The following is a 24,534-nucleotide window of genomic DNA, read 5'->3' as shown; positions in this document are numbered from 1 at the left end:
GAGAGAGCGCCGGGGCCGAGCCGCCACTTGGGGGGGTCGTGGGCGGAGCCCCGGAGCCGGGTGTGGGGCGGGGTTAACGGCGGCGAGAACCCCTGCGCGAGGGGCGGAGCGCGCGGAGCCGGCTCTGCGGAAGGCTGCATCATCCCGCGCCGGGACGGTTACGTCCCGCTGCGGGGCCGACCAGGCAGCCGCACTGCCCTCCGCACTGGGGACCGAGGCCAGCGGCCAGGGCCCGGACGCCTGCGCTCGGGGGCCCCGCAGACCCGCGGCCCGCACGCACCCAGCTCTGCCCCCGGCCCGCGCCTCTGGCCGCGCCTCCCGCCTCTCCCGCCCGCTCCGGGATGGGGTAGGGACGGCGCCTCTGAGCGGGGCGATGGGCCGCCCTCTGGGCTCCGAGCAGCCCCCCAGGCCTGACCTGCCCGAAGGCCGGTGGAGGTGGATGTGCGCCTGGGGAGCTCGCACTGGGGGCGCCAGGTTCTGAGGGTTGGGGCCGGCGGGGGGAAACGGGGCTGCCCTGGGCCGCGGGGAGCCCGGGAGAGCTGCTGCCCAGCGAGGCAGCCCCTGACCCCCATACTCGCCCCCTCCAGGAGCTCCGCCTGGATGTGAAGCGCATGCCCCAGTGCCCCCCAGCGGACTCGGTGGGACCATGGCTTCCCTGATGCCCCTCTCGTCATCTCTCCTCATATCTGAGCCCCAGATATGAGCTGCTGGTCAGCTGTGACCTGGGCTTCCTGTGAGCAGTGAGTGAGAGGAATGTGAGGTCACTCACCCCCAAGCCAACTCGGCCACTGTGTCCTTGGACGTCCCAGAAGGCAGCATCTTCATTGGCTACTCCGTTTCCCAGCAAGTATGAAGCATCCACCCTTCTGCTTCCCAACCTGTGTCCTTGGTGTCTGGATGAGGAATTTCTGGGTTGGAGCCCTAAAAGTATGACTGAAACCCTTTCCTTCTGTCTGAAGGGAAGCTGGTTAACCACCCATGCCCACCCTATGCCTTGGCTTGGGCAACCAGTAGCATTGTGGCTGCTGGCTGTGACCGGAAGACTGTGGCCTGTGGAAAGGAAGGGCACATGCTGCAGACTTTTGATTACAGCCAGGACCCGCAGGAGCGGGAGTTCACCAAGGCTGCAGCGAGTCCTGGGGGCCAGTCTGTTGTCCTGAGAAGTTATGACAGTGGGTACCCTTTCCCTGTAAACTCTCTGCCTGACCAAATTACTCTCAGCAGGAATAGAAGCCTGGACAAAATGAAGTGTATGTTTCAGGGATTCTCAGATTGTAATTCATGCCTTTTCTTCTTCCTACTCCCACCATCCATTGGCAGGGGCCAGCAGTTGTAAATGCATCGTGCTAGCCGTTTTGTCTCTGTACTTCTCCAAGGATTCCAAGGCAGAATTCATCACCATTGTCTGTGTGTTCCCATTGCCTCTTTCAGATCACTGGCTTGGAGTTTATCACAATACATTATCATGCCTTGCTTGTACATATCTGGCTATATTAAAGAGTCCTTGAGAACAGGGCTTATTATTTCTCTTTTTATCCCTGGTGCCTAGATTAGCATCTAGTGCATAGTATGTAGTCAGTGTTTGAGTGAATGAATGAATGGAAAGCAGGTAAACAGTGAGGGTCTGAGTCCCATCAGTTTTTTGGGTTTTGTTTTGTTTTGTTTTTGAGACATTCTTGCTCTGTAATTCAGGCTGGCCTTGAACTCACTAGGTAACCCAGGTTGGCCTCAAACTCACAGCAATTCCCCTGCCTCAGCCTCCTGAGTCCCATCAGTTCTTTGAAGGATGCTTTACCCCAACTTTGTCAGTCCTGTCTTTCTGTCCCCTGCACTCTTATGTTTCATGTTTCTTTCTTCTCTAACTCCTACCATTTCTCTTTTCTTTTCCCATATTTCTCTACTATGACAGTTGGTTTGTCTCACTTGCCCTGATCTTTTGTTTTCTCCACTCCTGTTACTTATTTCATTTAATTTTGCCTTTATTTTCCAGCTTCCTTTGCCCCTTTTGTTCTCTCTGCTAAACTGCCCAGCTTATTCACTTTCTTGTATTCCCTTTCTTCTCTGATATAGCCAATCTAATTTCTGTCAGAAGCTTATTTTCATGCTTTTGCTGAGCCTCTATCTCTTCTAAAAACCTCTACCTTATTTCAGACTGCGGTGATCAACTGGAGTCCTCGAAGAAGCATCTGGGTAGAGGCGAAGCCCAAGGAGATTGCCAACTTACACACCGTCACTGCCTTGGCCTGAAAGCGGGCGGGATGCCTCAGGACTCTGCACAGTACGTCACTCGCAGTCCCTTTCGCCACTGGTGGCTTAGGGGAAATCCTGCCTCTCTGAAAACACACCCACCTGGCAATAGGGAATCCTGCCTTTCCTTTTGATTCCAAATTGACAATGGAGTGAGTGTTAAATGGAAATTTATACTCAGTTGGAGGCCACACACGAGACAGCTGTACAGGCAGGGCTGACTTCTCCCTCATTCTCCCATCCACATGTGATGCCCTGGAGTCCTGTGACTGCCACCTCTTTCCTTTCAGTTCTTTCAGAAATGCCCGCTCTTCTTTAAATTCTAGAGCCTAGAATTTGAAGATGTCACTAGATAACTCTCTTCATGCCAGAGTACAGTATATGTTCCCTTTTATGCTGTCATTTTTCCTTCCAGGGCACACTCTGTGGTGCAGTGGAACAGTCTGACTGCTGCCTCCGAAGGAGCATTTACAGGAATAAGTTTGAGCTGACCTGTGTGGGACCCAGGCAGGTGAGCCACCCCCAGCCTGTTGCACTGAGACCTTGCAGTCCGTTCGTCCTTGTAGCACTTTCCCACCTACTGGCTGCAGCCACGGTGTTGAATTTAACCTTCATCGCTCTCGCTCTCCAGTAGCTGTTCTGAGGAACAGAATGTGTTGTGTCGGGGAAACACCCTGGTAGCTTTCCTGCTGTTGTCCTTCCAGCCCCTCAGAAGAAGTCTCAGCACTAGGCTTAAGGGCTACGGAGATTCCTGCTTATGTCTCCCTAGTTTAAAACTTCACCACGCATCATCCACCATCAAGTTGATTGTCGATCTCACATGAACTCTGTTCTTTTCGGACCTCAGAACTCAGTGTGCATGATGTTGCAAGCTAATTTCTCAGTTCTTGAGCCCATGTTTTTTCTTTACCTCTATCCTTTTTTCTTTATTGCTTGGTTCCTCTATTTGCCCCCCTCATTTTATTCTTTTTAGAAACATTTTTCTTTCTCTACTATGTGTAAGCACTGTTAGGCATCATGAATACAAAGCTAATTATCTGTAAGACATTGTCCCCAATCAATAAAATCATCCTAGCAAAGGACACAGCATGTTAAAAATAGCACCAGACTCCATCATAACTGGTGCAAAGTTTTGTACAAAGAGCCAGAGGAACATAGAGTTATTGGTTTCACCCCATTGAACTTGTGGAACAATGGTGTTGAACCTAGGGCACACAATGTGGTTTTTTTCTTTTTAGGGCAAAAGATTTTAATGTAGAGTTGTTTTTTTCTAAAGTAAAACTTCTGTTTTCGGGTTTACTTGCAGTGTTGGCACTTGGCAATAAATACATGGGTTTTGGTTGCGGTTTGGGCACGCGTCCCTAAAAAGGGTGGCCATCACTGTTCTAGAATCACATGTATTCTGAGCAGCAAATACATGAATGCATGTAACACATAAGCAAATACATAACACATGAAAATCTTTCACATGGAGTAAAGCCCTGTGTCAGTGTAAAGTGTCCCCGCCGCGGAGCAGAAACAAGGTGCTGTGCTGAGCGCTGTGGAAGTGGGCAGAGGCACAGCATGCATACTCTTCTTTTGCCTGGGGGCCTCAGTCTCAGACTTGTCCCTTACGAAGGTGATTGTGAAGAACCTGGCATCAGGGACCCACGTGGTGCTCAAGTCTCACCATGGCTATGAGGTGGAAGAGGTGAAAATCCTGGGAAAGGAGCATTATTTGGTGGTGCACATAGCAGATATGCTGCTGCTGGGAGACCTGAACACAAATCGCCTTAGTGAGGTAGGAGCCAGGGACAGAGGGGTGGGGAAGGGCCCCTTTGGCTTGCTGCTTCCAGGGACGAAGGGTCTTGGGTAAGATACCCACAGGAAGCTCTGACTTTCTCATGTCTGGGTCCTGGTTTCCAGGAATGAGAAGTTTAGAATCCTGCAGGGTGATTCACCTTCACCGTAGTTGGACTATTTCTGTGCCATCTCGGAAACATAGGGACCAAGGCCAAAATCTGACACAGTGCCTCCTGTACGATGCCAAAACCCCCCTAAACTTGATCTGTCTGCCTCCTACCTATAATTCTTTCAGCTTTGTCTTGGGTAATTATCCACATTGTTTCCTTCTCTTCCTTTTACAGGTAGCCTGGCAGGGGTCTGGCGGCAATGAAAAGTATTTCTTTAAAAATGAGAATGTGAGTAGAGCTTACCTCACCATCACCATCTTGATTAGCCCCCAGAAGCTTGTGTGTCAGGAGGGCAAGTTGCAAAAGATAAGGAGGGGCAGATAAAGGGGAGAAATAGCCAGGAGAAAAGTAGGCGTCATCTTGAATGGCAGCCCACCTCCCTGTACCGTTTTTCTTCATGCCTCCTGTATGACCTTCAATGCCGGAGAGCTGACCCTGGTGGAATATGGGAGCAATGACACCTTGGGCTCCGTGCGTACTGAATTCATGAACCCTCACCTCCTCAGGTAACCTCACAAGGTTCTCTGAATGAAATCTTGGAACTCAAAACAGTTCCTTTTGACCTCCAAATTCTGTGTCCTTCAGTTAATCTAAAAACTTCATCCCATGTGGCACTTCAGAGCCCTCAGTGAAATCCCAGGCTAGCCCCATGTGCTTTACCTTACCCTTCATGTTTCAGCATCCGTATTAATGAGCGCCATCAGCAAGGAATGGAAGATAATAAGAAATTGGTTTATCTTGTTGATATTTAGACGATTGCTGTAGGTAAGATTCTCTCAGAGTTTTAATAACAAAATAAGGCCAGGGATTTAGCTCAGTGGTTTCGCCGCCTGCCTAGCAAGCACAAGGACTCCAGTTTGATCCCCAGTACCATACAAGAAAAAAAAGACATAACAAAACAGATGCTTGTATTGCATTTCCATAGTATAAGTTTGTGTTCAGTGGGGAATCCAGGAACTGGAGAGGCACCAGGTAGATGTACAACCCCATTCTTTTTTTTTTTTTTTTTTTTTTTTTGGTACTGGGGATCAAACTCGGATCCTTACGCTTGTACAGTAGCCGATGAAACCACTGAGCTAAATCTCCGGCCCTATAACCCCATTCTTACAGGGGATGTATAAAATGTCTCAGTCCATACATGTGTGTCTAAATGTTAATGTGTGATATAGATACATAGGTGTATATTAGAGAGGCCTGTCCATATACTTACCATGTTCTCTAAGCACGTATCTTAGTGCTGGCAAATGGTGAATAGTGGTAAAGAATTATGAGCAAATTTACGAAGTTTTCTACTTAGACTTTATAGAACCATAAGCTTTTGTGTTTTGCTTTGCTTTGCTTTGCTTTGTTGTTTGTTTGTTTGTTTGGTACCAGGGATCAAACTCAGGACCTTGCGCGTGTGAGGCAGGTGCAATGGCACTGAGCTAAATCCCCAGCCCCCTGTTTTGTTTTTTGAGACAGGGACCCACTATGTAGTTTCTCATGGTGATCTTCCTGAGTGCTAGGATTACAGGTGTGCACCATCATGCCTGGCTGACATATTAATTTTTATCATAAAAAAATTTCAAGCATAGAAAAAAACAGAATAGCATAGATCCCTAAAAAATCATACCAAACAATATATAGTGTACCTGTCAAGACTGGGGCTGTGTGTGAGCTGAAATAAACTTTTCCTCAATAAAGAGAAAAAAAAAAAGAATGGGGCTGGAAATTAAACCATCCTCCTCCTTTACTTGTAACCTGCGTGATCTTACCAGAGTTCCCTAATGCTTCTGTTCCTCCATTTCCTCATCCACATAATGGGGGCAAAAACAGTACCTGTGTCATATGACAAGCACCTAGACCAGTGCCTGGTACAAAGTAAGCACTTATAAATGCTAGCTATTAACAGCAATGCTCTTATTGCTTACTTACTCATACTTCGGTCTGCCAGAACCTAACATTGTGTTATATTTACATTGGATCTTTTATCTCTTCTCTTATTGATGGACATTTAAATTGTTTAGTTTTTGCTATTATAGTGATTCATTTCTCTGAAGTCAGTACCCAGGCTGGAATCGTTAAATCATAGTAAAGATATATTTTCAACTTCGATAAATATTTCCAAATTGCCCTCTGAAGAGGTTACACCAATTCACACCCGACCCCTCGCAGTTAGGTTTCCCATTGCTCAACACCATCTCCAGTACTGAAGTTACCTGACCTCACACTTTGGCTCACTGACAGATGTGAAATGTTACTTCATTAATTTTATTTATTTATTGACCACTTGGATTTCCTCTTCTGTGAATTGCCAGTTCCTTATCCCTTACCCATTTTTAAAGTCAGGTTGTCCCCATAATGATTTGAGGTTCTTTGTATCTGCATATATAGCCTTTGGTGGTCAGGTGCATTGCAGATATTTTGCCTCAGCCTGTCTTGTTTTCTCTCTCTCTGTCTCTTTTTTCTCCTCCTTTGGGCATCTTTTAGCATTCAGACACTTTCAATGTAGTCCTTTTTTTTGTACCAGGATTGAACTCAGGACTTTATGCTTACAAGGCAGCAGCAGCACCACTGAGCTAAATCCAAGGCCTGAATGTAGTCCATTTTATCACTTTAAAAAAAATTCTTCATGATTTTCAGAGGTCTTACTTAAGAAATCCTTCCCTATTCTTTCCTTATTTTAACATTTTTAACTTTGTTTTCCGGGGCCAGGGATTTAGCTCAGTGGTTCTGCCTCCTGCCTTGCAAGCGCAAGGTCCCGACTTCAATCCCTGGTACCCAAAAACAACAAAAAAAAACAAACAAAAAACCCAAAGCCACAACAACAACAAAAAACTTTGTTTTCCACGTGGAATTTATTTTTATGTATAATGTAGATAGGGATTTAATTTTATTTTTCCATCTGTTCAACTATTTATTGAAATCCCATTCTTCACTCACCAATTTGCAGTGCCATCTCTGATATAAATCAAGTATCCAAATACATGTGGGCCTATTCTTGGGATATATGTGTGTGTGTGTGTGTATGTGTGTATATATATTTTTTGGTGGTTTTTTTTTTTTGGTACCAGGGATCAAACTCAGGGCCTTGCACCAGCAAGGCAGGTGCGGTGTCACTGAGCTAAATCTCTGGCCCTTCTTAGGATAATTTTACATTTTGTGAATACTATATTTCACAACAGGGTGCTGAGCTCAGATATGTAAGTGGCTATAATGAGAATGGTAATAGATTGAGGCCTGAGATTCTAGTGGCAATAATGAGCTAGGAGACTTGAACAATTCCATTCACTCTGTAGATCTCTCTCTCTCTCTCTCTCTCTCTCTCTCTCTCTCTCTCTCTCTCTTCCCTTTTTTGTGGTACTACGGATTAAAGCCAGAGCCTTCACACTGAGCTACATCCCCACCCCTTTTCATATTTTATTTAATTTAATTTAATTTTATTTTATTTTATTTATTTATTTATTTATCTTTGGTACCGGGGATTGAGCTCGGGTCCTTGCGCTTTCGGGGCAGGCAGTGGAACCACTGAGCTAAATCCCCGGCCCTCATATTTTATTTTGAGACAAAGTCTCATCCAGGCTGAGCTTGAACTTGCAGTCCTTATGCCTCAGCCTCCTAGAGTGCTGGGATAACAGGTGTGTGCCACCTCACCTTCTCTTTCAATATATATAAAATGGTGAGAGGTCTTCTGTCAACCTTTATGGGTCACCAACCCCTCTGAGGATATCGTGAAAAATCACAAACCTTATCCCAGGAAGATATAAATATGCATATAATTTTTATATAATTTCAGGGTTCACAGTGGTAAGGATCTTGTAGCTCTAGCATTCTATGATTCTACTTATAATTGGGGCATTAAAAAAGCTTGATCATTTTTATTTTTAATTAAAAGAAAATTCCTTTTTAAATGTATCTTGGCAAACTAGGCATTAGCTGTCATTTGATCTTTTTGTATAACAAAAGTAGGCACCTTACTCCTGAATAACATGTGTCAATAAGAGTTCCGAATCTCCAGACATGGTGAAACACACCTGTAATCCTAGCACTTGGGAGACTGACACAGGGGATTGCTGTGAGTTTGACGCCAGGCTGAACTACAAGGCAAAACCTTGTCTCAAAACAAAGACAAATAAACAAAAAAGACTTGTGAATGAGCTTGATCAGAAGACTCCCTGAAAGCATCCCACTCAACTGTGAGTGGCCTGCTTTCAATGTGGTCATTTTTCTTTTTCTTTTTTGTTTTGTTTTGAGGTACTGGGCTTTGAACCCAGGGCCTTTGCACTAAACTGCATCTGCAGCCCTTTTTAAATTAATTAATTTATTTTATTTTATTTTTATTTATTTATTTTGGAACAGGGGATCGAACTCGGGTCCTTGCGCTTGCAAGGCAGGCAGCAGAAGCACTAAGCTAAATCTCCGGCTATTTTTATTTTTTATTTTGAGACAGGGTCTTGGTTGCCTCAGGTTGGTCTTCCACTTGGATTCTCCTGCCTCGGCCTCCCAGAGTGCTGGGATTACAGGTGTGCACCACCACACCCAAGTCATTTCTTACATTGTCTACAAGATTCAGATAAAACTCAAATGTTTATCCTGTGCACTGACCAGAGTAACTTCAGTTAGAGGCTTCTGCTATTTTGTCAGGCTCTCCCTACTTGACACCCTTCAGCTGTTCTTTTGCCATAGGCACCCAAATGTACAGCTAACTCCTTAGAACAGATGTGATCAAGATCATCTCGTTCATCATCTTCTCTCACCAGTGTGCTGCAGCAACCTCCTCCCTGATGTGCTCAGTAGGAGCTACTTGCATCGTAGCTCTGATCTTTGAGGCAGATGCAACAGTCTTAGAGAGTCACGTTCCCTGATGGATCTGGCCAAAGTTAAACAAAACCATCTACAATTCTGGATAAGACCCATTTTCTTAAGCATCCCGGAAAAGTTGTGCTGTGTTGGTCATATGCATTTCCTAGTGATGCACTCTGGACTCGTGCAATGTTCTTAGAGTACAATGTATGATTGTATGATCACTTTTACAGACTACTTGAGGCCTTTATATGAAGGTGGAATCTCTTGTCTTAACCCTGTCTCCTTTTCTTTTTTTTTTTTTTTTTTTTAACTTTATTTATTTATTTAGGTACCGGGGATCGAACTCAGGACCTTGTGATTGCATTGCGGCAGAACCACTGAGCTAAATCCCCAGCCCTGTCTCCTTTTCTTGACAGTGGATCTGATTGGTGGCTACAACATTGGTACCATAAGTCATGAGAGCCGTCTGGATTGGCTGGACCTTAATGAGACTGGGCACAAACTCCTCTTCAGGAACCGGAAACTTCGTGTGAGGATTACTAGGGTCTTAGGCCTTGGCTGGCCCACAGAGGGTGTGACACAAGCTTGTAGGGGGCTCTACAGAGTATAATTTCATTGTATAGGCCAGTGATGGTGAAACTTTTAGAGCTTTCGATGATACAAACAGCCTGCTGTGGCATGTGTGCCCTAGTTACCTGAAGTCATAGGAGTTGGCGTGAGGAGTTTCCCCCTTACCCCTTTGTTGGGAGCAATGCTACATAATTCTAGGGAAAAATCATTTGTTTAGGCCTAGTTCTTTCTGCCTACAGGCCAGCTCTGGCATACTGAGACCTAATTCCATTTTGGCCTTGGGTCACAACTGAGACCTTAGTGATCCTGTGATGCTCCAGGGCAAGACCACACCTGCGGGAGACACCCTGGGAGGAACCAAATCTTCTTCTGCACAGTTCCTCATTGTTCTTGGATTGCCACCGCCGCCCCCCCCCTCTTTTGTTACACCTTGTTTATCCCAAAGTGAAGTACTGAAATCTACATATTCATTTGTTACATTTGTTTCTCCTCAGTACTGAATAAAAGCTGCTGCAAGCTAGGGGTCTTTGTCTTTGCCATCCAGAACAGCACTGATCAGCCCCAAAGCTCAGCTTCTTCTCAGTCTCATTTTTCTACCTTTCCTGTAATTCACCTTGTACTGCTGTGGCTCACAGGAGACTAGGACTTACTGAAGAGGTTCTGGTAACATCTCCTTCCCCTGTTCCCTACACCCCTTCTCGATTATCATCTCAGTATGCTTTCACCAAAAAGTTCAGCCTTGGGATCAGAGAGACAATCTGATGATTGTTCATGTCAGTGAAAGCCATGCCACAAATTTCCACATCGTCTAATTTGTGTGTTGGCCTCAATTTTATAATCCAAGCTGGTAAATCTGGCCTAGAGTCATTCTAACAATGACAGGCTGACACGAGTCTTTGTTGTTTTGGTCATCTCTTATTTGACCAGAGTTAGGCTCTATCAACTCTGCATAAACTTCAAGGGCTTTGGGTCAGTAAGCTTCGAAATTCACCAGGTACTGGCTAGTGGGTCTTTTTACCATTGGAGAAATGATCAAATGAGAAGACACTCTCTCACCCTCGTCTAATTGTACTGTGTGCCTCCTCCTTTTTCAGTTGCATCTGTATGATATCCGAAAGCTGCTCTAAGACAATGATCCTCAACTTCTGCTCCTACATGCAGTGGGTTCCTGGAAGTGATGTCCTGGTAGCTCAGAATGTGGGACCAAAATGACTCCATTTTGGAGCCGTCTCCTTTGTTCTCTCAAATTTGTGCTTAAACTAGGAATTCACCACTTGAAATTCCTGAGTTTATTACCCAACCACCTGTGTACCCGGGGAGAGAGCGTTCCAGGCACACTATCTGTAGGATAAGCAGTTAATGAGCTGACTGTCCACACAAGATAGATGCGGCCATTAGTGGGTCTGCTAACGATCAGTATGTAACAACCGGCCGTTAATCTTTGCCCCTTTTCTCCCTCACAAAAACCAATACGTAATCCCCTTCGACCCCCAAAGCCTAGCCAACCAAAACCCTACACTTCATATGTATTGAGTATTAACCAATCACCTGGCTACTAATAACCAAAGCTTGTTGTATTCTCAATAAAAACCCTGCTAGTTAGGGACTCAGGGCTCTCAATCTCGATCCGCTGTGTCGGTGACAGTTGAGAGTCCCTGCTTAAGCTTGAATAAACGACCCTTGTGTGCTTACATCGGAAACGGCCTCCTGGTGGTCTCTGGGACTTCACAATCTGGGCACAACATTTGGGGGCTCGTCCGGGATCCCAAGACCTTCAGGACTCCCGTACCGGAGGGTCAATGCCGGCTGGTGAGTGTTTTTTGTGTTTGTAAAGTCTGGGCCTATTTTCTGGGAAGGTCGGCAGACGGTCTAGGCGGACGCGCTGCAAGGGCCGCCGACCCGGGATCCTGGAAGACGTTCCGGATTCCGCTGGTGGGGACGGAGTGCCCCAAGAGTATGAGTCAGTGAGACTCCTGGAGGGACGGTGCGGGTCGCTCCCGCGGCACGGCAGGAGGCCGTCGTCCCATTTGCATTGCCTCCGATCAGGCGGAGGACGATTTTGTCTCGCGTGTTTTTCTGTTGTGTTTGTCTGTGTGTTGTACTGACTTGGACTGAGACGATGGGACAGACTGTGACTACCCCTCTTTCCCTCATGAAAGATCATTTCAAGGAAGTTAGGGAGAGCGCTCGTAACCTAAGTTTAAAAATTAAAAAGGCTAAGTTCATCACCCTCTGTAGCTCGGAGCGGCCCACCCTTGGGGTAGGATGGCCCCCCGAGGGAACTTTTGATTTGCAAATTATATGCAGAGTTCGTAAAGCCATCCTTCATCCCGACCAGGTACCCTACATTGCCATTTGGGAATTTCTGATCTCTAGCCCACCCCCGTGGGTTAAGCCTTTTTTGCCTTCACAGCAACAGCAGCCAGAGTTAATCCTGACAGCCAGTAAGAAGACTCCTAGAGGGCGCGATGACGAGAAGCAGACCGAAACCAAGCCGACCGCGCCACTCTACCCTGTCCTCCAGGGAGGGACCGAAGAAGATCTTATTTTCCCTCCCCCTTACTCTCTCCCCTCTCTTCCGCAACAGCAGGCTGAAAGAAATGACCCAGTCCCAGCCGGGGCTAGGGAGGAAGAGCCCGCCCCGGGTGCTGGCAACCGTAATGGTCCCGCCCAAAATACTCGTCACCGGCGCGCCGCCTCGCCGGCAGGACCAGCAGACTCTACTGTTTGTCCGCTGCGAGCGATAGGGCCCCCTGATGAGCATGGGAACCAGCCTCACCATTACTGGCCCTTTGCTACAAGTGATCTTTATAATTGGCGCCGACAACATGCCAATTTCTCTGATAACCCTAGAGATTTGATTAACCTGTTAGAAACTGTTTTGTTTACCCATCAGCCCACTTGGGATGACTGTCAATAGCTTCTGCAGGTCCTGTTCACCACTGAGGAACGAGAGAGGATCCAGAATGAGGCCAGGAAATTGGTTCCTGGTGACAATGGTCAACCCACCACCAATGCTGACACTATCAACACTTCTTTTCCTCTGTCCCGACCCAACTGGGACTTCAACACGGCGGAAGGTAAGGAGAGGCTTCGGGTCTATCGCCAGGCTCTATTAAAAGGTCTGAAAGCAGCAGCGAGGAAGCCTACAAATTTGGCTAAGGTAGGGGATGTACAACAAAAGTTAGATGAAAGCCCTGCTGCTTTCCTAGAAAGAATTCAGGAAGCTTTTCGTAGGTACACTCCTATGGACCCAGAAGCAATTGAGACAAAGGCAGCTGTAATAATACATTTTGTCAACCAGGTGGCGCCAGACATTAAGAGAAAGTTACAGAAAGTAGATAGGTTAGGAGAGAAGAGTATTCAGGACTTAGTGGCAGTGGCAGAGAAAGTGTATAACAATAGAGAAACCGCAGAGGAGAAACGAGAAAAAGCTGATGACCGCCAGACCCGAAACTTAGCTCGGATCCTTCTGGCTGCCACTGCGGGAGAACAGAAGGAACGTGAACGTAGACTAAGAAAGATTGCGGTGGAAGGAGAAAACAAAGAGAGACGCAGAGAGCGCCCCCAGTTGGGGAAAAATCAATGTGCTCATTGCAAAGAGTATGGACACTGGGCCAGAGACTGTCCCAAAAAGAAACAACAGGAAGGACGCCCCAAGGCCCCTATCCTGGCTATGGATGAATTAAATGATTAGGGGGGACGGGGTTCGGCACTCCTCCCCGAGCCCAGGGTAACCCTAAAAGTGGAGGGGAGACCTATCGAGTTCCTAGTGGATACAGGGGCTCAACATTCGGTCCTACTTAAACCATGTGGCCATGTTTCTGATAAGACCTCCTGGGTTCAAGGAGCTACAGGCATGAAAAAGTATTCATGGACAACCCAAAGAACAGTAGACTTGGGAGTGGGCCAAGTAACCCACTCATTTATATTATACCAGACTGCCCCTACCCCTTCTTGGGAAGAGACTTACTGACTAAATTAGGGGCTCAAATTCATTTCCAACCCGGGGGCACAAAAGTCCTTAATCAAGAGGGAAGGCCCATTCAGGTACTAACCATAAACCTAGAAGATAAATATCTGCTACATCAGAAGAGGGCCCCTCCTGATCCTGACATGGAACAATGGCTCATCATGTTCCCACAAGCATGGGCAGAGACTGGAGGCATGGGGTTAGCTGCACACAGAGCACCAGTGTTTGTAGAAATAAAACCTGGGGCAGATCCTGTACAAGTTCGCCAATATCCTATGGCCCTAGAGGCCCAGAAGGGAATAACTCCACACATCAGGAGGTTGCTTGCTCAGGGGATTCTTAGGCCTTGTCAATCAGCCTGGAACACCCCCTTGTTGCCAGTTCGAAAACCTCATTCTAATGACTATCGGCCAGTGCAGGATCTCCGGGAAGTGAACAAGAGGGTTATGGACATCCACCCCACAGTGCCTAATCCATACACCCTTTTGAGTTCACTTCCCCCGAGCCATCGATGGTACACAGTCTTGGATCTCAAAGATGCTTTTTTTAGCCTTCCGCTAGCACCCAAAAGCCAACACATCTTTACATTTGAATGGAGTGACCCAGAACAAGGCCTCAACGGACAGCTGACATGGACCCGATTACCCCAAGGATTCAAAAACTCTCCCACCATCTTCGACGAGGCCCTACATGAAGACCTGGGTGAGTTTTGCCTCCAGAACCCCCAACTAACTCTGTTACAATATGTAGATGACCTCCTCATAGCAGCTGAAACGCGGGAAGACTGCCTAAGTGGAACCAAGAGACTCTTGATAGTCATAGGAGAACTGGGGTACCGGGCGTCCGCCAAAAAGGCCCAGATCTGCAAACCCGAGGTAAGCTACTTGGGGTACATGCTTAGGGAAGGGCAGAGATGGCTGTCGGATGCTAGAAAAGAGACAGTTCTTAAGATACCCACACCAGATTCTCCTCGGAAAGTCAGAGAGTTCTTGGGATCGGCGGGCTTCTGCCGCCTATGGATACCGGGGTTCGCAGAGCTCGCAAGGCCCCTTTATGAGGCAACCAAAGACAATCAGGCTTTTCAATGGACAGAAAAGCTACAAAAATCTTTCGATCAAATTAAAACAGCCTTGCTGACGGCACCAGCCTTGGGCTTGCCCGATATTACTAAGCCATTCCACCTTTACATTGATGAAAACAAAGGAGTCGCTAAGGGCGTCCTGGTCCAGCATCTAGGGCCATGGCGCCGCCCAGTGGCGTACCTATCAAAGAGACTTGATCCAGTTGCATCAGGATGGCCCCCGTGTCTAAGAATGATTGCAGCAGTGGCTCTAATGGTCAAAGATGCTGACAAGTTGACATTAGGCCAAGAACTGTGCGTGACCACCCCTCACGCTATTGAGGGAGTCCTAAAACAGCCTCCGGATCGATGGCTCAGTAATGCTCGCCTGACCCACTACCAGAGCTTACTCCTAAATCCAACCCGAGTTGTCTTTCAGGCCCCGGCTGCTTTAAACCCAGCCACACTGTTGCCAGACCCGAACTTGGAGGCTCCGCTTCACGACTGCACAGACATCCTAGCCCAGGTACATGGAATTCGAGCAGATCTGAGCGACCAACCATGGCCAGATGCAGATGATACCTGGTACACTGATGGGAACAGCTTTGTTCGTGATGGCCGCAGGTATGCAGGAACAGCAGTGGTGACAGAGACTGAGGTCATTTGGGCAGAACCATTGCCCACCGGGACCTCAGCACAACGGGCGGAGCTCATAGCTCTGACCAAGACATTGACTCTAGGACGGGGCCAAAAGTTAAATATATACACAGATAGCCGGTATGCCTTTGCCACTGCACACGTCCATGGGGCCATCTACAAAGAAAGGAGACTCCTGACAGCTGAAGAAAAGACTATTAAAAACAAAGAGGAGATCCTTGCCCTCTTAACAGCCCTCTGGCTACCTAAAAAATTAGCCATTATCCATTGCCCAGGACACCAAAAAGGCGACACTCCAATTGCCAGAGGAAATAATTTAGCTGACCAGACAGCCCGACAAATAGCCTTAAAGATTAATCTGACACTGGCCACTCAGCTGCCCGATCCGGGAAGTGCAGCCCTACCAGAAAAACCCCAGTACACTGAAGAAGATTTAAATTGGATAAAACAATTACCTATGCCTCAGTGCCTCAACGGGTGGTGGAAATCTTCTGATTGTAAAGTCATCTTGCCTAAAGCGCTGGGAGAACAAGTTCTCTCCAAGATGCACCGGACCACCCACATGGGCACTCGAAAAATGCAAGATCTCCTGAGACATGCTGAAATTAAGATCCGTGATGCTAATTCTAAAATTGAACATATTGTTGCTACCTGCAAAGCCTGTCAATTGACAAATGCCACCCACAATAGGGCCAACCCAGGAAATAGGCTGAGGGGAAGCCGACCTGGAGCCTATTGGGAATTGGACTTCACCAAGGTAAAACCTGGAAGGTATGGTTATAAATACTTGTTAGTTTTTGTAGACACTTTTTCAGGATGGACAGAAGCGTTTCCTACCAAACATGAAACAGCGTGAAGTGTGACTAAGAAACTGCTAGAAGACATCCTGCCAAGGTATGGTTTTCCAGTAATGCTAGGATCAGATAATGGACCCGCCTTTATTTCCAAGGTGAGTCAAACCCTAGCACAGATATTGGGGACGGATTGGAAATTACATTGTGCATACAGACCCCAAAGTTCAGGACAGGTAGAGAGGATGAATAGAACATTAAAAGAGACCTTAACTAAATTAACCTTAGAGACTGGCGGTGACTGGGTGACTCTCCTTCCCTTCGCCCTCTATAGGGTATGCAATTCACCCTATAAGATGGGATTAACTCCCTTTAAAATCATGTTTGAAATTCCCCCTCCCATTATTCCCAACCTTCAATCAAATGTGCTTGTTGAATTTGATGACCAAAAGTTGTTACTTTCTTTAAAAAGCCTCCAAAGTGTGCACGAGGATATCTGGCCTAAATTAAAAGCCTTATATCAAACTGGACCGCCTCCCGAGCCCCATCGCTATCGACCAGGAGACTGGGTCTTCGTCCAGAGACACCGACAAAGGGACCTTGAGCCCCGTTGAAAAGGACCCTACGTCACAGTCCTGACCACGCCCACCGCTCTCAAGGTCGAGATCCTCACGCTGTCCTAGAAGACTTCGTTCCATCATGGCAGGTGTCCAAAGACCAAGACAATCCCCTCAAACTCAAGCTGCGTCGTCGAAGGTCATGATTGTGGTAACTGTACTTTTGACACCGATTTTAGGAGGACAGAACCCACATGCTCCCCTAAATTTAACCTGGATGATCATCAGTACCGCCACAGGTGACATTATTAACAGCTCGTCCAAAGTGAGCCCACCATTAACCTGGTGGCCTGCTCTAGAGTTTGATCTCTGTCGGCTAGCCACTGGCAGCTGGGATATCGGACACTGGAGCCTAGAGTCACGGGGAAGGCCTGAATGTGGGGAAACAAAAAAGGGGTGTACCCTCCCCCCGGTCGATTCACGAACACCGGGCTGCAACCATGTAATTCGCAGGGCAATATTACGAGACACCCCCTTCTACAGGGAGGACTCTGCGTTGCCTTAGGTAAAGAATGTTGCTTCTATGTAGATCATTCAGGAGTGGTCAAAGAGTCCATGGCTAAAGTTAGGGAGGGCATCGCCAAACGTAAGCGAGAAAGAGAACTATCTCAAAACTGGTTCGAATCTTGGTTTAATTCTTCCCCTTGGCTAACTACCCTAATCTCTACCCTGCTAGGCCCCTTGCTTATCGTGTTACTACTGTTGACCTTTGGACCTTGTATGCTCAATAGACTAGTTTCGTTCATCAAAAAACGAATTAACGCTGTTCAGTTAATGGTGCTCAGGTCCCAATACCAGCCAATTCCTACCGACTTGATAGAATTAACCCCCAGAGGCCCATGATTGGCCCTCTATAGCATCATGAGAAGGGGGGAATGTGGGACCAAAATGACTCCATTTTGGAGCCGTCTCCTTTGTTCTCTCAAATTTGTGCTTAAACTAGGAATTCACCACTTGAAATTCCTGAGTTTATTACCCAACCACCTGTGTACCCGGGGAGAGAGCGTTCCAGGCACACTATCTGTAGGATAAGCAGTTAATGAGCTGACTGTCCACACAAGATAGATGCGGCCATTAGTGGGTCTGCTAACGATCAGTATGTAACAACCAGCCGTTAATCTTTGCCCCTTTTCTCCCTCACAAAAACCAATACGTAATCCCCTTCGACCCCCAAAGCCTAGCCAACCAAAACCCTACACTTCATATGTATTGAGTATTAACCAATCACCTGGCTACTAATAACCAAAGCTTGTTGTATTCTCAATAAAAACCCTGCTAGTTAGGGACTCAGGGCTCTCAATCTCGATCCGCTGTGTCGGTGACAGTTGAGAGTCCCTGCTTAAGCTTGAATAAACGACCCTTGTGTGCTTACATCGGAAACGGCCTCCTGGTGGTCTCTGGGACTTCACAATCTGGGCACAACAAGAACAGAAACAACTTGTGTGTGTGGTACAATATTGAGGCGCCTGAGAGGGTCACCGTGTTCTCCATCAGGGTACGTTGACAACAGAGGACTTCCAACATGGCTCAAGCTAATGAATTTGAGCCCCAAGGAGACTGAAGTTTGCATGGTTTTCTCTGCCCACCACCCATAATCTTTGTGATGGAGTTGGCAAGGGAAGCCTCGACCCCTTCCCCATGGGAGACTGGTCTCCACAACCATCCTTGTTCAGATTCCTGACATTGTATTAGATCACTGGAGGATTGGACTCCATTGCAGTGGCCCTGGGACTTCACCAAGTCATAAAGTGCCATTCTTTCTGTGCTAGAAGGCAGATCCTGATAGTAATCTTCTAAAATCTGGGAGGAGTCTATGAGAGCAGAGAAGAGATGTGGGCCCTGTATTAGGCTAGTGATGGGCGTGTGTGTGTGTGTGTGTGTGTGTGTGTGTGTGTTGCTAGGACTTGAGCCCAGGGCTTCATGCATGCTAGGCAAGTACTCGTGCACTGAACCATTCCCTCAGCCCTGGTGTTTTTTTAAATGTTTTTAATACTCTTCTTGTTTCTCCTTTCTTGCTTCATTTTAGACTGAGGTCTAAACTTTGTTTTAAAAATACCCTTTTCCACTTTTCAAAAATACCCTTTTCCACATTTAGAGGTTATACTATACATCCTATTTCTGAGGAGGTTACCTTGGGAAGTTTAACGGGTACTTAAAGTTTCAAAAAAATCAGCATTTTACTTTGTCTTCCCTGAAAATGATACAAAGACAAACCTTAAACTTTGCTCAACTCCCTTTGCCATTGTTGTGCTTCTTTCTCTCTCTCTTTCTTTCTTTCTTTCTTTCTTTCTTTGTCTTTCTTTCTGTCTTTCTTTCTTTCTTGTTTTTTTCTGAGACAGGGCCTCACTGTGTAGCCCAGGCTGGCCTTGAACTCACAGTGATCCTACCTCAGCCTACTGAGAGAGCTAACCTTTTTAAGTCCCTAAGTTGGACATTATTATTTTATACAAACATCGTTTAGACTTACCTATTTCTTTTTTCACCTTTTCTTTCTGCAGTGCTAGTCTCACCTCTGGAATTATTTTTCTTTGGTTTGAAGAATAACTCTTAGAAATTTCTTTATTGAAAGTCTCTGTATCTGGACCCAGGGGCACATGCCTATAATCTCAGCTGCTTGGGAGCTGACACAGCAGGATCATAAGTTTGAGGCCAGCCTGGGCAACTTGCCAAGACCTTGTATCAAAAAATAAAACAAAATAGGGCTGAGACATGTAGCTCAGTGGTGGAGCATTCGCTTAGCATGGACAAGGCCCTGGGTTCAATCCTTAGTACCACAAAGGGAAAGAAAGGTCTCTTCAGTGGAAGATGGTAAGCTCTCTTTTTAATTATCTGAAAACATTTTTATTAAGCTTTTGGACTCAATACCCAATTCTAGATTGACAGTTAATTTTTCTCAGCCTTTTTGTAAATGTTATCCCAGGAATTGACTTTCATTTTTATTCTGAGCAATTTATTAGCATCCTTTGATCTCTCTTTTTTCTTTGGTTGCTTTAAAAAAATCTTTTTTTTTTGAGACAGTCTCATTATGTAGCCCAGGGTGGCCCTGAACACATGGAGATTGTTCTGCCTCAGCCTCCAGAGTGCTGGAACACCATACCCAGTTCTTAAATGTTTTGAAGTTTTATTACAGTGTCTCTAAGATACAAATCTCTGTCTGTCTGTCTCTGTCTCTGTGACTTTTTGTCTCTCTGTGTGTGTCTCTCTTTGTGTCTGTGTGTCTCTCTCTCTCTGAGATTTTGCTATGCTGCCCCGGCTGGCCTCAAACTCCTGGGCTCAAGTCATCCTCCCACCTTTTCCTCCCAAGTAGTTAGGACCACAGACACATGCCACCATACCGGCCTGTCTGTGTGTGTTTATAGATACATTATGCGGGGCAGTGCTAGGGCTCAAACCCAGGGCCCTGCGGATGCTAGGCATGGACTCTACCACTGAGCTACACTCCTGGCCCTTCTTTTTCATCTTTTAGGTCTTTAAGTATTTCATACATGATTATGTTATATCACATAATGATTATTTTTAAAATTCCAAAGCATTAATCATAACTTATTATAAATTTTTCTTTACTTTTCTTTTCTTTTTTTTTTTTTTTTTGTGGTACCAGGGATCGAACTTGTAACTTATTATTTCTGAAATTCTTGAAGGTCTGAAACTGTTTTTATAGTTACTATTTACTCTTTCATGAAGTGGTTTGTTAAGTTTTGTTTTTTGTTGCTGTGAGTGCATGTGGTTTTTTTTGTTGTTCTTTTTTTTTTTTTCCAGTACTGGGGATCGAACTCAGGACTTTGTGCTTGCCAGGCAGGCATGGCACCATTGAGCTACATTCCTGACCCAGGCTCATGTTATTTTGAATGTAATATTTTGAAATCTTGAAAACCTAAAACAGATGTGTTTTCCACCACAGATATTTGTTTACTTCTGCAGGAACCAGGCGTGTTAAGGATCTGTACCACTTGCTTCTATTCTCTTCTCTGAAAAATGGACCTCAGGTTTAATTAGAGAGTCTCAGATTCAGCCTCGCCATCCTGCTGAAAGCTTAAGGTTTCTTCTGTACTGTGTTTGCCTTCAGAGCAGCTGTACCTCTCCCACTTGTCCATTGCCATTTTTCCTGCTCAGATTTTAGCTTACTGAGTTTCTTTCTATCCGATCTTTTTCTGAGAAGGATGGGTTGGAAACACTGGCAGTGTTTTCAGGTGAGCTCAGCTCAGGTTCAAGTTGTTTTTAACAGAAGAACCCTTAAGAATACCCAGTTTGGGGCCAGGGATTTAGCTCAGTGGTTTCACCACCTGCTACACAAGTGCAAGGACCCGAGTTCGATCCCCGGTACAAAAAAAAATACCCAGTTTGTGGTACTGCTGGAAGGAGTAGATGCCACACTTTGTCAACATACCTCAGCCACCCGTGCCATCCTGAGTGTACTTTAAGGATAGGATGTTGCCATAGATACGATGCACTTCTTTGCTGGAGAAGAATGAAAATGTTAGGAAATCATGGGCTGCTCTACTTGCCTCAGAGTGTGAGCACTGCAGCTGAGTGAGGGTGAGTCTGTTCTGCAGCTGACTCGGTGGACACATTAACCTGGAATTGGGGCGGGGTGGGGAAGGAACTGTTACAGGATGACATCATAGGTCTGGAGCGTGGCAGGGGAAAGACCCAGGTGATGGTGACAGAAGGTGTGACCATAGCTGCCTACACGCTGGATGAGGGCCTTATTGAGTCTGGACCAGCCATCAATGACGGCAACTACACCCGGTGAGAGGCTGCTGTTAACTGGTGAGGCAGTGGGAGGCCAGGCCTGAGAAGGGCAGCTGGAATGGCTGTAAAACTGGCCACATCTAATCAGGGCCTAGTGCTGCAGGGAGGAGACTAAACAAAGTGGGCAAATAATTGCCCAGCCCCTCCCATCCACTGCCCCAGTACAGATTAACCTGTGTGTTCTGGTTCCTGCCCTCATTCTATGCTTTGCCTTCTTCCCTCTCCAGAGCAACAGCCTTCTTGGAGACCCTAGAGATGACCCCCGAAACAGAGGCCATGTGGAAAACCTTGAGTAAACTGGCACTGGAGGCAAGGCAGCTCCACATTGCTGAGAGGTGAGGCAGATGCATACCTGAGGTGCTTGGCAGCTGGCAGGGCTGCCCCAGGCCGGCTCACTGTGGGCTGCTCCTGCCCAGTGTTTGGGGGCTGCTTCCCTTCAACTGCCAACAAGTGTGAGAGCCCTTCCCTGGTGTCCTTGTCCCAGATAAAGATCCATCCCAGATTATGGTGTCTCGCATTATTTTTGTTTCCCCTTCTTGCACCTAGGTGCGTGCCCCTTAAGAGTTTATAACCTCATAGCCCTCAGTCCATACACCAGCGAGTCTCTTCTGGGTGTGGAGCAAGAGTAGAGTTAGTAGCACGAAGCTAGGACTCCAGATACCTTGACTTCAGACCTTAGTTCCCATCGCAAACCTGGATGACCTTAGAGCGCTTAGAGCCCATTCCAAAGCTGGGCCTCGTGCTTTTGCACATCCAGGGCAGATAATAATGGTATTGATTCATAGGATGGTAGAGAAGAGTGGCAATGGTAGCGGTAGTGAAGACAAGTTAGAGAATCTGTGCCAAGAGCATGTGACTTTCCAGCACTGAGGAAGTGGGCGCTGCTGCTGTCTGGCGAGGAGGAGCTGTCCCTGAGCTCTTTTTTCCCTAGCCGCTCACACAGACTCCCAGCAGGTCCCTGGGACTCAGTCTTCTAGCGTATCCCACATCTCACCCCTGTCCCACCCCAGCGTCTCCCCCTTAGCGTGGATCATGCCGTCTGCTCCCTGCACTGTTGTGAAGCCTCTTAATTAGGCCCACTGTTCCAGTCTTGTCTTGTGTTTTTACGGTGCTGGGCATGGAACCCATAGCCTGGCACACACCAGGCAGATGCTCCACCACCAAGCTCCATCCCCAGCCTTGGTACCAGTCTTGTACTCCTGCAGTCCATCCACACCATGGCAGATAAGGTCATTTTTTAGAAACACAGCTTGTGTCACGTTTATGCTCAGAACCTTCTAGTAGCTTACTGTTATACTTAGTAAAAGCCCAGACTCCTTGGGGTGGCCTGTGTCCTCTGCCACCTTCCCATGCCAGTTACCCACCTGCCCATAGTCTCCAACCACAGGGGCGTCCTCTTGGCCCTTTGAGCACACCAGGCTTATTCTTACTGTGTGCCTTGAGCCTTGCCCCTCCTGGAAGGACTCCTGCCTCATCGCATCACCACTGGCTCTTTGTCATGGTCAGGCCTCAGCTCAAACATTGGTGCCTCAAAGAGGCCTTCTCCAACTCCAACTCAAATGGATCCCTCCGTTACTGATGAGCGTCACCCTGCTGTATCTCACTTTGGTTCTCCCAAGTCATCTTTATTAATTTGTTTACTATTAGTTTGTCTCCACTGGGATGGAAGTCCCCTGAGGGCAAGACTTGCATCTTCCTTATTCCCTGTTGGGCCTCCAGTGACGAGAACAATACTTGGCATCTAACAGTGCACAGTGTATGTTTGCTGAATCAGTGACTTAATGATGGGCTTGTAATAATACTTTTGATATCATTCCCTCCATGCTATAGGTGCTTTTCTGCTTTGGGCCATGTGGCAAAAGCTTGATTCCTGCATGAGACCAATGAGATCGCAGATCAGGTGTCCCGGGACTATGCAAGTATCATTTTGGTTCATTCGGTCTCCCCCAAGCTAAGATATTTCTTAGTATTTTGTAAGGAGTAAAAATACCTATGTTAGTACGTTTGCAGTACACAGCATTTACGTTCATCATGGGGAGTTGGTACATGCACATAACACATCTGTTTTTTATAGCAGAACATGTATGGGTGCATTTTTGGCATACATAATGGTAACACTCATCACAGGGAATCTGGTCCTCTACCTGATATATCCCTGCTCTTCCCCTCCCCCCTCCCCTCTAGCCTCCCCCCTCCCTATGTACAAAAGCTTTATTTTCATTTTTCCTTCTATTTTCCCTTTTTTTCTTATCCCTTCCTTCCTTTCTCCCTCCCCGCTCCCTTGTTCCCATTCCCATTTGAACATTTTCTTCCCATTTCCCAATATCTAGTATATACATTTTAGTCCTCATTTCCACTTTCATTTTCTCATACCAGAGAAATAATGTGGTATTTAAACGTGTGTGTCTGATTTATTTCACTTGAGAGTATGGTCTCAAGGTCCATCCATTTAGCTATAAATGTCTGAAGCTCATCCTTCTTTATGGCAGAGTAGGACTCCATTGTCTATAAAACCCCACATCTTCTTTATCCATTAGAGAGCATAACATATTTTAAGTCTTTTTTTCTTAGTATTCAGCCCCATGATTCCTAGCTTTCCAGGCATTCCTAGTTTCTTCTACACTCCCCACCCCTCCTCTACCCTCAAGTTGGACCATTTTGGCATTGCTTGTGAATCCTCAGGCCTCTAAGCCCCTGGATGGTTTTCAGCTTTTCCAGTCTGTGAGCTGTCCCTGCCCTTCTGGCCTTCCCATCCCAACTCACATAGACCAGAACCTCATTTTTCCCTGCAGGGTGGAGAAGGAACAGACTTCTCTCAGGTCCGAGCATGTCTGGCCATGCTGGAGAAGAACTGCACACTGGCTGAAAGGATCTTCTTGGAACAGGTAAAAGGGAAACAGAGAGACAGGATAGAATAGAGGATCTGATGAGGAGAGGGAGGCAAACTCAGGAGGAAAGAGCTCAGTCCGCTGGACTTCCGTAAGCTTCAGGGAGAACTTCTGGAAAGGTTTAGAGTTAGCTTAACTCCTTCCTTAATTTCCTCTTCTTGTGTTAGTCTTTAGGTAAGACTTCCCCTTTGGGCTTTAATATCTTCTTCCTTTCTTTTGGAGACAGTCTTACCATGTAGTTC

At 46.6% G+C, this 24,534-nt stretch overlaps 1 protein-coding gene across 8 annotated transcripts; it reads left to right on the top strand.

The window, feature by feature from the left end:
* The first annotated feature begins 98 nt into the window (after nucleotides 1-98).
* LOC101705088 (intraflagellar transport protein 172 homolog) lies at nucleotides 99-23,434 on the top strand. Of its 8 annotated transcripts, none has more exons than XR_015453129.1 (10): nucleotides 100-346; nucleotides 588-847; nucleotides 2,152-2,278; nucleotides 2,663-2,758; nucleotides 3,866-4,027; nucleotides 4,374-4,427; nucleotides 9,313-9,513; nucleotides 9,794-21,401; nucleotides 21,632-21,739; nucleotides 23,235-23,322. XR_015453129.1 is itself a non-coding variant. In XM_087216420.1 (9 exons), the coding sequence occupies exons 7-9, from the start codon at nucleotides 21,310-21,312 to the stop codon at nucleotides 23,269-23,271; spliced, it is 237 nt and encodes a 78-aa protein (XP_087072546.1). In that variant the 5' UTR covers nucleotides 99-474; nucleotides 588-847; nucleotides 2,152-2,278; nucleotides 2,663-2,758; nucleotides 3,866-4,027; nucleotides 4,374-4,427; nucleotides 9,313-21,309; the 3' UTR covers nucleotides 23,272-23,434. The 8 variants fall into 8 exon arrangements, 1 of the variants encoding a protein (XP_087072546.1); XR_015453131.1 differs by having other exon boundaries at nucleotides 100-474; nucleotides 9,401-9,513; XR_015453128.1 differs by having other exon boundaries at nucleotides 100-474.
* Nucleotides 23,435-24,534: the final 1,100 nt, after the last annotated feature.

The sequence above is a fragment of the Heterocephalus glaber genome, unplaced genomic scaffold, assembly GCF_053883595.1.
Source record: "Heterocephalus glaber isolate CG9 unplaced genomic scaffold, H.glaber_assembly_v1.0 deba00001457, whole genome shotgun sequence".
Classification (NCBI taxonomy): Eukaryota; Metazoa; Chordata; class Mammalia; order Rodentia; family Bathyergidae; genus Heterocephalus; species Heterocephalus glaber.
Note: the sequence above shows the minus strand (reverse complement) of the source record. Positions and strands in the feature narration are given on the sequence as shown.